At 34.3% G+C, this 15,386-nt stretch overlaps 1 protein-coding gene across 2 annotated transcripts in view; it reads right to left on the bottom strand.

Annotated features, from left to right (window-relative positions):
- Window positions 1-15,386, bottom strand: part of LOC148954039 (roundabout homolog 2-like) — a 386,920-nt gene that overhangs the window by 114,460 nt on the left and 257,074 nt on the right. For both annotated transcript variants that reach the window (XM_089085754.1, XM_089085755.1), the window contains exon 11: window positions 3,544-3,796. In XM_089085754.1, coding sequence (XP_088941880.1) covers window positions 3,544-3,796 — 253 coding nt within the window. The remainder of the gene's footprint in view (window positions 1-3,543; window positions 3,797-15,386) is intronic.

Below are 15,386 nucleotides of genomic sequence, written 5' to 3' on the forward strand. Positions count from 1 at the left end.
CTTACTAGTATTATGTGTTTTTCATCAGCCAACATCCAGGCCAAAAGAGTTATTTTTCCACTCAAGTGATAGCACCTTTTTAATTATAACAAGCTATGAGGCTATCTTTTATTTATCTCGTCTTTAAAAACCCCACTGTTAGCCCGCGGTACGATTCACTTCATATTCACATTTCTATGAAATGAAAAATCGCTTTTTATTTTTATCTGATCACTTTCGAATCTTTCACTAGAACATACAATTTTCGATCGAACGAGCCTCATTTCATGTTTTTGAGACTAATTCTTCTATACGAAGTGGTAGGATAAAAAAAAAACCACAGAACAACAGCAATTTTATTTCGACATAATACCTTAAATTAGGTATTTCTTTACTAAGACCTCACAACCTTTCTATGACGAACAAATAAAGTTCAAATGGGGATAAGTTATTAGACAGTGAAAACAGATACATAAAATCTGGATATTTCGGTCACATACACCAGTGGTCGTCATCAGCAGAAAAACTAAAGCGATATAATTAAAACAAACTAATTTATATAGAACAAAATAATTACTTTGGGGTCACAAATAATTCCCCGTTCACTCACTAGATCTGTCTCAGAGAGTTCAGTAATAGGGTTCATTCAAAGTCAAAGTTGTAAATTTTCTTCTTTAATATTGCCTAAATGTAAGTTGAATTATTAATGAAGGTGGCACAAACTTCTTTTTCTTCCAATTGCAAAAGAAATATTCTTGAATTTAAAGTTATATACTTCATTGGTCACATCTCCCCGTTTATAGGACGTATTTTCGACGTAATACCTAAAACTAGGTATTTTTTTTTCTGATATCACACTGACTTTCTATGACGAATAAATATAAGTTCACATGGGGATAAGTCCTTTTTCAGACAGTGAAAACAGATACATAAAATCTGGATATTTCGACCACATATACCAGTGGTCGTTAGCAGAAAAACTAAAGCATTACGATTAAAACAAGCATATTTATACCGATCAAAATAATCAATTTTGGGTTACGAATAGGTCTGTAACTATAAATACATTTGTTTTAATTGTAATGCTTTAGTTTTCTGCTGATGACGACCACTGGTGTATGTGGTCAAAATATTCAGATTTTTGTATCTTTTTTAATTGTTTAATAAAAGTACTTACCCCATCTGAACTTTTATTTGACTAACAACCACAAATAAACAATTTATCATATTTTTTCCTTTGCCAACAGACTTTAGTGGTGCTATTTTGTCAAACTTTGCTCTTAAAAAGTCCTCCTTATGGCAATTCATTGACTCTTGTATTTGCGCAGTTGTTCTTAAAGAATTGGGACACAAATTCCAAATTTCAGTTTCTGTTGACAAGGGTCTCTATTTACCTGCAGCTTCTTTATTCTACAAGATGTTTGATATTAATATCTTTTAAATGTTAAAGAAGCTACTATCCCCGCAATCACAATGAAAATAAAGTTCCTGGTAGCAACTATCCCCCTCCCTCCAAAAACTTCCTGGTGACTCTCATGATTCCGACCCCTTTTTTGCATTCCATATTAAGTATAAAAATGTAGTTGGGAATAAGAGGGTTGTAATCACCTACAGCACACACTACAGACGTAGTACAAAAATATTCCCGTGAACAAAGGGGTATTATAGATACATTTTTACTAATTTTGAAACTGGGGAGCTCATTCTATAGCTTTTTGATAATCGTAGAATTCTATGGGCTTCCACACTCTTTTGGATTCACGCTAGAAAATGGCAGAACACACTATTTTGCCGTGGCATAATTTTCTATTATCCTTAAAAGGGCACCAAATTCTCGATCGTCTTTCTATTAAGCCTTTCCCGGAAACCCTAGGACCTTTGGTTCGACATTATTACCCCTGGAGAAAAGTAACGTTTTTTTTCTTCGAAAAAGTACAACTTTTACATTTTTGTAGATATGGATCTGAAACCTCTACGATGGGGTTTTGCGACACGCTAAATTTAAAGGGGTAATTTTAAATTAAATCTTTCCCCCTTTTAGGGGTGTTATTTCCGTTTACAAAATCAAGTAAATTTTCCGGCTTACAACTTGGTGGGTAATATTAAACTTATAAATTGGATATTTTTGGACACAACATAACAATTCTATTCTTTTGATGGATATATAGTTAAAATATCTTTCATGAAATACGAACCACTTAAAGTGGCAAACTTTTACGTTACTGTATTTCACTGTACATTTTGGTCGCTTTTGCACGTAAGACAAGTGTTCATGCGACATACGGGATTGTACGTACGACAATCATTACCATTAGATATGAAGAGACATACTTTTCTGTACTCAAAAATAGTAAAACCCTAGATTGATAAAGCAAAAACAAACACTCCTCTCCAATTACATCGAAAAGTAGAATAAAAAAATATTAGTTTCTGCCATCAGGGAAAGACCATACAAGACTAAAATGACGAAAGATGACCGCGTTGGGGACTCGAGACAAATTTTATGCTAATTCAAGAATAACTTTCAATGCCAAGGTTACCCAGAGCTTTCCATTCAGTCTTACAAATTTTAACTTTTCAAAGTAAAAAGAACAATCTTTTTTTATGTTCATTGACGAATTTGGAGATGAATTTGTTTTTCTTTTAACTTTTTTTGTGAAACCAAGCAGAGTCTGAAAACGGTTTATGACATAAAAGAGCTCTCTTTCCAACCAAGAAAATACTTCTAGGCAAATTTACGCGAACTAATTCAAATCCTATAGCACAGTTTATTATTTAAAAGCCACCAAATATATTTATACTCCATATTCTTACTGCTTTAAAATCTTGCACAAAAGAAGTTGTGGATATCTTCTTTTTTGGAGGAAGGGGAATAAAATAGTAAGAACATTCAAAATAATAAATATTGAGGCTCGTTTGACGTTTGTTGTTTGTTTTCAGCAGCCTATCAAAAAGTTCGTTGTAACGATCTGTAAGTAAGAAGTGACTCGAATCATTTGTAACCGAAACGCTAAAAAACAGGGTTTTGGTAAAAGAAAATAGATACATTAAAAAAAATTGGCTTCCTATGGTGATTCCAAATATATGAAGTTAGTTAAGTGTAGTATTACCTATAAGAACCTACGAGCCTAAGAAAATTTGCCCAGTTTTCGAAAAAGGGGTGAAACATCTCCTTCCTGTCCCTTCCTCAACCCTCGCCCTTTACACTAAAGTTTGACTTTTTGTCGCAGCCTTTTCAGAAGGACTGATCAAACACAAGGGCCGTTTATTTTCAATGAGATGTATTTTTGAAGAATTTTAAGACTAAATCGTAAAGAGCGAGAATTGAGGAAGGGGCAACCCCCTCATGCACGGAATAATTCCTGTTTGTTTTAAGTTTTAATATTGCTCCTCACTTTATCTGAAAGGACTTGTTTTTATTATTTAATAAAAATAGAAAAGGAGTTGGAATAGATCATTCGAACTTCTGTTACAATGAATAAAATTCAGCAACGAAAAAAGCAATAAAATATTCATAAAATATATCAATATAACAAAAGAACACATATTCCCTTTTCTACTTACCGTCTTCCAGTGTTACTACTTCCTTGGAATTTGAAGGCCTTCCATAAGTTCCCTTTCCCCTTGGAAGAAGATAAAATAGATAAGCCGAGTCAGGTCTTAAGTTCCCAATGGTCACTGAGAGTGCCCCAGGGTCTCCGTACGAAGTAACACCAAAGTCACCATCTTCGATGACGTTTCTTAAATGGTCAGAATTACGACGAAGAAGACGGTGCACGACTTCGATTGAATACATGTAGCTTTGACCGTCAAGAACCTGAAATCAGCAGGAATTAACAAAGAAAGCAAAAGTATAGAGAGAGAGGAGGAGAGAGAGAGTTGGAGGCTGATAAAGAAACATATACAGAGGAATGGAAAGAGATAAGAGAGGGAGAACTAGGGAAACAGAAAGAGGTACGGAGGGAAGAGGAGAAAGAGAGGGAGTAACATATTGAGATTATAAGTCATATTATGATGTATTACAAAATATTAAATCAGCAGACACTTGGTTTTCTCCATTCAATTGTTACAATCCTCCTGCTGCCAGTGGACCGTAGGAGAATATGCAACTCCTCACTTCTAGTTTTTTTATGATTTAGGGCCACAATGGTGACTTTTAACTTTTATAGCTGATAATCGAAAGAAAGTAATTAAGGTTATCCTAGTTTGTGAGGTGACGCCTTCCACGAGGGTTCTTTCAGTGTTTCCAGGGAATTTAGTGTTGACAGTATTCAGGTTAATGTTTTCCCTGACATGTTACAGGTCTAAATAATTTTAGGAGGTATAATTAATAAATGTAGGAAATGGAGAGTTGACGACGCAGGCAAGAGGCCCCCCTCTCTCAAATCACATTAGGAGCTTTACCAGACCCCATCTATACCGCTTTTGATACAACTAGTAGAAAGGATGGGCTTAAACATTGTGAAATCAAACCTGGTTAAGAAGGTGTTGAAGATGTTCCTTCTCTGTTCCTTTGCTGATGTCCGGCTTCAGCCAGACTGAATGTAGTAACATAGCTGTGCCATAATTGATGCTGATTTGGCTGTACATCATTCAACTTTAGTGTCGAATGAGACAGTATCTAGATAAACTGAAGACGGGAAAGAATTTTGTTAAAAATTGTGGGTGAATAATAGTAGTAATCTAGGTGCTGATCCAGAACCTACAGGAAAACCTACAAGAATATTGTCAAAAGTGTAATAGATTGAAAACCTACATGAAAATATACACATGAATTGCGCAAGAAAAACCCATGCTTGAGACACTGTATTTACACGTGAACATTCTAAAAGTTGGCACACTAAAGTCGAGGTTTTTTAAACTTGGCAATGTATAATGTAGTCAAGCATGTTTTGAGAGTTTGGTCGTAATAATAAAATTTAAAGCAAACATGTTTTTTTCTCTTTTTGTTGTCAATTGCACAATGAATGTACGTCATGAATTCACGTGTACATTCTTAAAAAAAAAACTGGTATGATATTAAGTAGTCAAACATGTTTTGGGAGCACAGACAAAATTATGTAATTCAACATCCGTTTTTTATTTGTCTTTGAAAAACTGTATAAAATGTTCATACACTACAATTCAATTTTCATTATGTTTTAACACATCGATTATAGTACACTACATATTATTAACTTTGAAAACAATGGATTCGTCAATTGTCAATATGAGTACAGCTTATTAAATTTTTTAATTTATTTCCAGATAAAAAGCATTTACCAGTAAATTCAAATTTCAGGGGAACTTAGCCCCCCTCCCCTCCAACAATACAAAACTTTAAAAATATAATGAGTATATTCGATAGAAACGGCAAAGCACGCTTTTTTCTATTATGTAAAACAAAAACCCACTCCTCAATTGCTGTGTTACGACCATAATTCCTTAGTTTTAGTGATTTCGTTCAAAATGTGGCTTTTCACATTATCAAAAATAGAGTTTCCGGTCTAAAAGTATCTGTGTCTAATCCTCTGAAATTATTAATACCATATGTTGAAGGATAGCGGCAAGGGTCTCCTTGACAAATAGATTCTTTTTAGGGTCAAATTAAAGGTGAGTAAAGCCGCCGGACCTCATATCTAAACTTAAGGTGGGAATATAGATGGGACCTACAATTTATTCATCGGTAATTTTGGACTATGTTATTTTAGGAGAAAATTCTTAGTACTTTCACAAGCCTAGTAGGTAATATCTTGGCTCATTGTCATGAATTGAAACCTGTTTCTGCGATCTTCATCGTTCAACGTGAAATTATAAAAGATGTATTTATTAAGCAAATAATTTTTTAAAGCATATTTCAGCCTAAGTAGCATACTAGGACCCCAAGGGTGTTCAGTATCATTAGTGTATGTACGGGAAGGAATATTTGAGCAAAAAAATATTGATTTGTAAAAAGTAGCAGGCATTCTAAAGTGCTAATAGTCATAGCACTACAAACATCAGAATTGACTTTATAGGTCAAATTATATTATGGTGGGATGATTTTGAAATCCGCCTTCCCTCCAAACTCAAAATTTTTCAAATTTTACTTTAAAAGCCTTTCTCTTTAAATATTTCTAAAGTGCTAATAGTTAAAGCACTACGAACATCAGAATTGACTTTATAGGTCAAATTATACTATGGAGAGATTTTTTTAAATCTCCCTTCCCTCCAAACTCAAAATTTTCCAAAATTTTACTTTAAAAGCTTTTCTTTTTAAATATTTCTAAAGTGCTAATAGTTATAGCACTACAAACATCAGAATTGACTTTATGGGTCAAATTATATTATGGGGAGATGTTTTAAATCCCCTTCCTCCAAACTCAAAATTTTGCAAATTTTACTTAATGGTCAAATTATTTACAGATTTTGAAACTTCCTCAAATAAATTTTATTTTTAAAGTTTCTTTTTAATATTTCAGTATAGTTATGCACTAAAACATCAGAATTGACTTTATGGGTCAAATATATTATGGGGAGATGTTTTGAAATCCCCTTCCTCCAAACTCAAAATTTTCCAAATTTTACTTTAAAAGCTTTTCTTTTTAAATATTTCTAAAGTGCTAATAGTTATAGCACTACAAACATCAGAATTGACTTTATAGATAAAATTATATTATGGGTAGATTTTTTGAAATCCCCCTTCCCTCAAACCACAAGATTTTCCAAAATTTTACCTTAAAAACTTTACTTTTTAAATATTTCTAAAGTGCTAAAAGTTATAGCACTTCAAACATCAGAATTGACTTTATAAGTCAAATTATATTATGTGGGGATGTTCTTTAAATCTCCCTTCCTTCCGAACTCAAAATTTTCCAAAATTTTACTTTAAAAGCTTTTCTTTTTAAATATTTCTAAAGTGCTAATAGTTATTGCACTACAAATATCAGAATTGACTTTATAGGTCAAATTATATTATGGGGGATGTTTTTGAAATCCCCCTTCCCCCCAAACTCAAAATTTTCTAAATTTTACTTTAAAAGCTTTTCTTTTTAAATATTTCTAAAGTGCTAATAGTTATAGCACTACAAACATCAGAATTGACTCAAATTGACTCATTATTTAATTTCAGACCGAGTTGAATGTGTAGACTACAGAAAACAACTCGGTCTAGAAAAATTAACTTAAATTCATTTAAAAAAATTATAAATTGGGTGGGAGGGATTTTTGGGTAATGGGGTTTTTTTTTTTAAAATCTTTTTTCCTATATCACAAACAATTTTCTATGTATGTGTGTGTGTGTGTGTGTGTGTGTGTGTGTGTGTGTGCAAGGCAGATCAATTTCCACTATTTAAGGCCCGGCCCGTCCCGGGCCAACCACAGGGGCCCCCCGCGTCCTGGCACCCAGCGCTTCCCAGCCCACCCCTGGCTGCCGCCGTAGCTGGCCCCGGCCCGGGGGGAGGGGGGATCCCAAAATTTAAAATGTTATAAATGATAGTGTTTGATATTATTTCAAGTGCTTTATTCTAATAAATGTTGTATTTTTTCTATAAATAAATAAACAAAAAAAAGTGTATTTATTTCAGAGTTTTGTTTTCTCTGTGCCTATGTAAATGTTGTATTTTTTATTATAAATAAATTAAAAAAAAAGTGTATTTATTTAAGTGTTTTTTTTCTATGTGCCTATGTAAATGTTGTATTTTTTATTATAAATAAATTAAAAAGTGTATTTTTTCAGGTTTAACGTGGTTTCAATGTAGTATTTTTTTAAACTATTGTTAATTTTGTATGTGTACGATAAAAAAATATGATTCTTTATTCGTCTTCTTCTTCTTATTATTCTTGAACGGGGTAGTAATAATAGGCAATTGGTTTAGTCATTTCACGAACTTTCCCTAACTTTAGCTTGGTGGGGGAACTGCCAAGAGGGACTTTTGTAAAATTAATACACCGTTTAGATCACTTCTGTTTGTACTGCTAATACCGGGCGATACGAACCTCTTTGCTAAAATAATTAAAAATGGCAACAATAAGCTTTTGGAAAAGCCGAAAAAAATCAACTACAACCACAGTGTTTGGCAGGAGTCATACGATAACATAAAAAAGATTGCTGCCACCACGGGATTTGTGCAGATACAATTCATAAAAGGACTTTATGTTTTCACCATTATTGAATCAAACTCTTGGATGATCACTGACGATCTGGCTGAATCTATTTAACAATGGTCCCAGGAAGTGCTATAACTGTTCACTGTTTGGTTTCATCATGAACAAATTTTCAATACTCTGGTTTTACACAACCTCTTTTATAAGAACAAATGTATGTGAGCACTAGCATTGAACTGTACTTACTATATCATCTACTGAGTTTTTCGTAATTATAGCTCACTAATAGCTCTCAATACGCAAATATATCCAGGAGCCCCCAATTTTGTGCTCTCAGCATACAATCAGGCAACTAATAAACCCTACGTTTACATCCTATTGGATCTTAATCAAAATACACCCGAGGATCTGCGTGTAGTCACAGATATTTTTAACAATGAAATTAGAGCTTATCTCCCGGGGAACAATTAAAAAATCCATTAGTACTTATCATGACACTGAAGAATCTACATGAAAATAGACATCTGTTTTCAGTTCTAAGCAGTTCAAAAGCCCCGCTTAGGAAAGCAATGCTCAAACAAGTTATTGACTATCATTTAATTAATCTAATATCTGAACTTTATTTAAAATTGACTGATGGTAATGTTCAACTGCCAGAAGAAGTTAAGCAACAGGCAAAGCAACTTCGTTCCATTGTACGTACATTGGCCTATAAAAAAAAAGAAAAAATTTTAAAAAGAAAGGAGTTCTTCAGGCGGGCGGTAGCTTTTTCACATTTTTACTGCCAATAATTGCAGGACTTGTAAATAGTTTTTTCTAGAGAGAGCGAATGGTAAAACCCTATAAATTAACTCAAATAGAACTCGCTCTTTCACCCGTGGAACACTTTGAGAAGAATCTGAGTAAATTCATTGACAATGAGAATATTGAGGATGATAAAAAACTGCTTTTACTTCAAGATGTACTTCACCGAGTAGACAAACCTAAGGCCCATCGTATGAAGGCCACTACTATTGCTACTATTGTTCACAAAAAAGAATCATCTCTTCAGGATTCTGCTGCTGCTGCTGGAAAAAAATAAAATACGTAGTATTTGTATTCATTTTTTTCTAAATTTGGAAATATATGCCCCAAAACATATCGTGAAAAAAGAAAACGACTCCTATCCTATCTCATGGAAAGTGGTCAAGATCATATTCAAGTTGATAGTAATGGGAAAGGGATTATAATTCAGGGCGAGAACTATAATCTGCTTGATTTAATCTATGATATCGTTACAAATCGTAAGGGACTTTTATCATTTGACGCTCATATATACAACTTTCTAAAAACATTAAACTTCAACAAAAGTATTATTATCAATACAAAAATTATATGAAAATTAAATTAACATGCATCAGCATCAACAACAACAACAACAACACCCTTAAAACATGAAGAAGAAGAAGAAGAAGAAGAAGAAGATTTTACATCAATCTTGTAAAATACTAGAACACCTAGTGGAAAAAACTTGACGATATTGATAAGGAAATATTAATAATTTTTCATGTCATCTTAATCCTCCAGTCTACAATAGGCTAGCGGACGTTAGACAACGTTTTTACGTTCAAAATGTTTGATGCTCTGAATGGTACTTATGAAGATACTGGTGAGGCGGGGAGTTTAAGTTCCTCAAACAGTTTTTCCAAATTCACTGGTGTTCAGACTAAAAGTGTACAAGACTATCTACAAAATGAATCAATTTACACTCTGCATAGAAATCATAGACTTCGTGGCAATCAATCTCGAAAACTAAAGCCTTTTACCCATTTCATACAATGCAAGGATATCTCCTGACTCAACGACGATGAGATTCAACGACGTCACAATACACCCTAAAAGTACATTCTACTGACAATCAGTGTTTATAGTCGTTGTCCATATGCAATTCCATTGCGACCAAAGAGAGGCGTTGAAGTTCCTAAGATCTCTGAAAGTGTTTTTGAACATGGTTTGTATAAAAAATCTAAATGGATCGCGGAAGTGAATTAGCCAACTTTTATGTTGCAAAAGTACTAATGAAATAGATTACATTGCTTCGCCACCGTCACAGTTTTGTAAAGACTGCATTGGCTAAATAATTAATAAAAGCTTTTTGACTTTTAATTTCAAAATATTGTACATTGAAAAATACATCGGCTTTTATTCATGATCTAGATAAAATAATGCCGATTTATAATCAACGACCTCATCGATCATTGTCCAACTCTACCTCAATGGAAGTTCACCACTCTGATCATGATACAATTGACACCTTTCTTAAACAATATTCCAATGAATCGGTTGTCAAGAAGAAAAATAAATTCAATGTTGGTGAGACTGTCCGAATTAATAGAAAACCTAATGTTTTTGAAAAGGGGAATTACTTGTGGTCCACAGAACTTTTTAAAGTGGCGAAAATCCTAGACACTAAACCTATAACTTATCGTTTGCGTGATACCAAAGGTGAAGAGATTCTCGGCGGCTTTTATGACTATGAACTACAAAAAGTTAAAAATTATAGTGAAATCTATCAAATTGAAAAGATATTAAAGACACGTACTCACAGGGGTAAGAAACAGTTACTTGTTTGATGGCTAGGATACAACTTTGATTTTAATTCTTGGATTGGTGTTGAAGACATTGACAATGCCTTATGATTTCTATGTATCTTTCATGTCCAACGCTTCCGATCCTCTCTACAATGATTTGAATACGACAAGTGATTTTCGGACAAAATTCTCTCCTGCCATCAAATTTGACGATACGTATGAAGTGGGTCTTGTCAACTGTATTCTCAAAAATACCTATGACATCCTGAGAAGAGATCGTGTGTATGATATAAAAGTTATACCACTGATTGGACTTTGAATGGGTTGACCTATGTCGACTATGAATGGGTTGAAGCACTTAAATCAAGTGAATATCCACATGCCAAATTGAAATATATTGAATACGATAATATGATAGACTCGTGGCGTACAATCGATAGAAAAATGTCATACCATAGAAATTGTAAATTACTTTTTAATTCTTTAATGGCACTTAATAGAATTTACATTACCTCCCCTAATGAAGGTGAAATTGTCATTCTCAATGATAATCTGAGATATGTTCTTGTCTTTAAACAGAATTTTATTAATGGGAGAAATGCTGGCGTTGATTACAGGATGATTCAAGTTATTTTTGCTGATTATTCACCTGGTTTCGCCTCGGACTCTTGCCTATTTTTCTATGCATCCTTTGTGGAAACGTCAAGAGTCGGTAATTCAAATGTCCCCCTCTTACGTGTTGTTGAACGAAAAACATCTCATGAATTTGTTCATCAATGTAATATAGATCATCTTCAGTATGTTCCTGTAAACACTTCGTATTTGGAACTCTGTCAGTTAACACTAAGAAGTGACTTAGGCGATCCTCTAGCAATAAAAAAAGGCTTAGCAGTGATTACATGTACTTTTCGACCCATCGTTGGCGATAGAACAATCGCCTAGATTGAAAAATGGGAGAATTCCATTTGTGTGTCCGTATATAGATTGCTATGCTGGTGCTCTGAGTCCACGTCAAATAGGCAATGGATTGGACTACTACAAGGGGCGTACTCCAATGTCTGGCTATGGTCTTGGTAGCTGGTTTGCTAGGCTTTTTCTTTCTGCACTACCCCTTGCCAGAAAATATCTTGTACCTGCTGCATCAAATTTTGCTGCCTCCACACTACAGGACTGGGGGTCGGGCAAGAATTTCAAGGAGAGTGTTAAGGAAAATATTAGATCTTCAGCAAGAGCTGTTGGTGAACAACTAAAAACTCGACAAAATGGGGAGGGATTGAAAAGGATGCGTGCGCGTCATTCACTCATCAGTCTCCACCCAGGCGAGAAGTTAAGGACATCAACAAGGACTTTAAGCAATAAAACAAAGAAGAACAATAAGCAGAAGAAAAAAAAGAAAATTATTGTCCGATCAAAGAAGGATTTCTTCTCTTAAGATGACTTATCTCCCCCACAAGGAATCATATCCATCAATTAGTTCCTCATTGAATCTATTCAATGCTGAAAATGTTGATGTCAGTGTCAAGTATGGCTACTATGAACAATTTCACTCACAACAACCCCTCTCGGAAAATATACACTTTCAAATGTTTTCCAATGAAGACTATTTCATTTATTTGTCATCAACATTTATTGATTTAAATGTTGTAGTGAAAAAAAAGTCAGATAATACAACTCCAACTGCAGGCGATGGTCTCTCCTACGAGAACTGTATTCTACACAACCTATTCAAATAAATTAATGTATTTATTAATGGTACTTTGCTGAGCACTCGCAATAATTTATCCAACTATGCAAGCTACATACAATTTATGATGATTGCACCAAAGGCTTACAGGGAGTTGAGAGGACAATCATTGGGCTATGAATATCGCTCAGGGGTTGATACTGACGTTGACTTGACTACTGCAGTAACCCAGGACTATCATTTGGATTAAAAGTTAAGTCATAAGATATTAAATATATCCCAATGACTACCCCCCAATGTCAGGATTGACAGAAAGTTACAGCTGGCCCCATCGAATTTTATTTTCAAAAAAACACTTCTTGAAGCACCTGATGCAAATGTTACTATCACATCGGCAATTCTCCACGTCCGAAAACAACATGTTATGAGCTCTGTTGGATTGGCAGTGGAAAAGCTAAGAGCCAATGGAAACAACATTAAACTTCTTGTCCCCCATACGATCACCAATCAACGTCATATTGCCACCGGATCTCGTAGCTATAGCGATTCATCATTTATCAATGGAGAAATCCCATCAAAATTGGCTTTGGCTTTTGTGAAGAGTGGCAGTGCCGTTGGATCCTGGACTGAATCCCCTCATGATTTAAATTTTTTTGGTCTATCTAGCCTTATGTGCAAAGTGAATGGTATTCCACTGTACACTCTATGTTTTGACTAAAAATCCTATAGAGCTCTGTATGAGTTGACCATGCAATTCCTAGATCATGACTCTCAACTATTTGAAAATGGAATAACCGATTCAATATTTTTAAAATATCGAAGGGTTATTGTTTTGGACATGTCGGGGACTCAGGGTATGAGCATAGTACGAATAGGGAATGTACGTTTAGAGTGTACATTTTCTGTTACTCTGACTGAGAGTATCACGCTAATATAACTGAGTCAATTTGAAACCTATTGTGAAAACACACCCGACGGCATTGTTCTACTAGACCTAGCACCATGAACACAAACCAAATGATCAACGTATTTAATATGGATCCATACATGTCCCAGTACAAGTCCTATTGCATACCTTCGGACTTCATTGAAAAAGTTCCAAGTGTTAACAATACCTTAATCCTTGTTAATAGCAGTCCATCGACTTTGAAGACCGGTCGTTGGTTATACATCTTTCAAAAAGCGAAGAATATTGAATTTTTTGATCCTCTTGGCCTGTCGTATAAATTCTACACTCCATACATTAGCAACTTTATTGAAAGCAGTGGGAAAACCATTATTCAAAATCAACGAAGAGTACAGGATTTAACGACTAAGACATGTGGTTTTCATGTACTACTCTTTTTCATGTTCAGATGTCCTGGCTACACCTACAAACAGTTTCTCAACATCTACGTTGACTTACCTCGATTTAAAGACTTTCTATTGGAAAATATACTTACAAGCATATTTAATTTTTATTTTAATGCCCTACGAATAATATCTTCTAAAAATGTATGTGAAATTGTTTATTAATAAGAATTTATATACATGATAAAACGACTTTTCTACTCTTTAGATCTCATCTTCTAGTAGGTATATGTATTTTTCGGCAAAAACTAGTGCAGGTAGATTATCTGAATTCACAGTGTACTGATCCTGATGTACTGCAATGTCAGGGTCACATTTTCTACAATAGAGTGTTACTTCACTCTTGTCATATCTCTTTGAATAGTCAATGATACTACTCTCATTCATTCTATAGAATTCACAAGTTTCAATTTGCTTATTTGAACCAATTTCACAGACTGTGTCCTCAAGTTTCGAATCACATTCCGTCACAGACAAATAAAAATCAGTGGGCTTATAATCATAACACCCATTGTCTTCACAACGATGACGTAGAAACCATATTCTTTTGCTGTTCCAACAGTTGAATCGTTGACCCGGCTCCTCCTCCCAGAACAATATAAAACCACGACGATACCAATCTCGTAGCAATAAACTAAAATCACGTTTAGAATTCATTCCAATCATACCTGGATATGTATTCTTCTACTGATTAGATTTATAATTATGGCACTTGGAGCATATGTGGCCTGTAAGGTGAGAGTAACACATCTTTTTCTGACAGGAATTATAGCATTTAGTTTTTGCAGCAAATCCTTTATGTACTTTATACGGGTTGCACAATCTACACTTTTCATCATACTCATCAATCATTGTGCAATTCTCACATGATGATCAGCTGCCCAGTGTGTACATACATAGAGGACATGTATGGAACATTTTTTCATATTTTGACACTCTCACTACCACAGTGAAACTGAGCTACGAAGAACACAAATTGTCCGAGATAGAGAGGAGTAAATTATCCTTGAGCACCATCTTTCTCATGAAAAAAGAAGTCCTAAATTTCTAAACTAATGTTTAAAAGCATATCTACAATATCATTTTGCCGTGTCGTGATCAATATATTAGTAAATTGTGTAAATGCATTTGGACCACGATATAGAAACTTCATACAATAGTCTAATGATGGAGAATCAGTTTTCATTATATCGACAAGCATTCCCCGAGAAAATATCTTCCTTTGAATAGACAGCTCTAGAAAATCGTCATCTAGAATCAAATGTTTTTCCATAAACACTAGATTCACCAAGATTCGCTCTTTCTCAAATCTATCCATTTTTTAGAGTCCTAACACGCTCACAACCAACTTCAGACTAACCAGAATTTCTTTTTGTACTCTATAAAATATATGCTAGTTTACCATAGAAAGAAATATACTATTGATTCACAAACATTTTTATTGGACATAATTACAATAATAGTATTCACTGATGCATTTTGTTCTCATCAATATATTTCGATAGGACATCTAATGCTGACCGAAGTTTATTTATATGGAGAATATTCACTTTTCCAGCAAAACATAGTTGCTCCTCCTGCTTAAACTTGCTTAATGATATAATGTATCTGGCATACATACTGTCCCATTCAAGGCATAGTCTACAGCCAGCAGTTATTTCCACAGCTACATTGGGTAATCGTATATCGTTGCTGCTGCTGCTGTCGGTTCCATCATTAATCTCCAATATTGTAAATGC

This window comes from Artemia sp. Qi Xiang Cuo, chromosome 3 (assembly GCF_049724085.1).
Source record: "Artemia sp. Qi Xiang Cuo chromosome 3, ASM4972408v1, whole genome shotgun sequence".
NCBI classification, from domain to species: Eukaryota; Metazoa; Arthropoda; class Branchiopoda; order Anostraca; family Artemiidae; genus Artemia; species Artemia sp. Qi Xiang Cuo.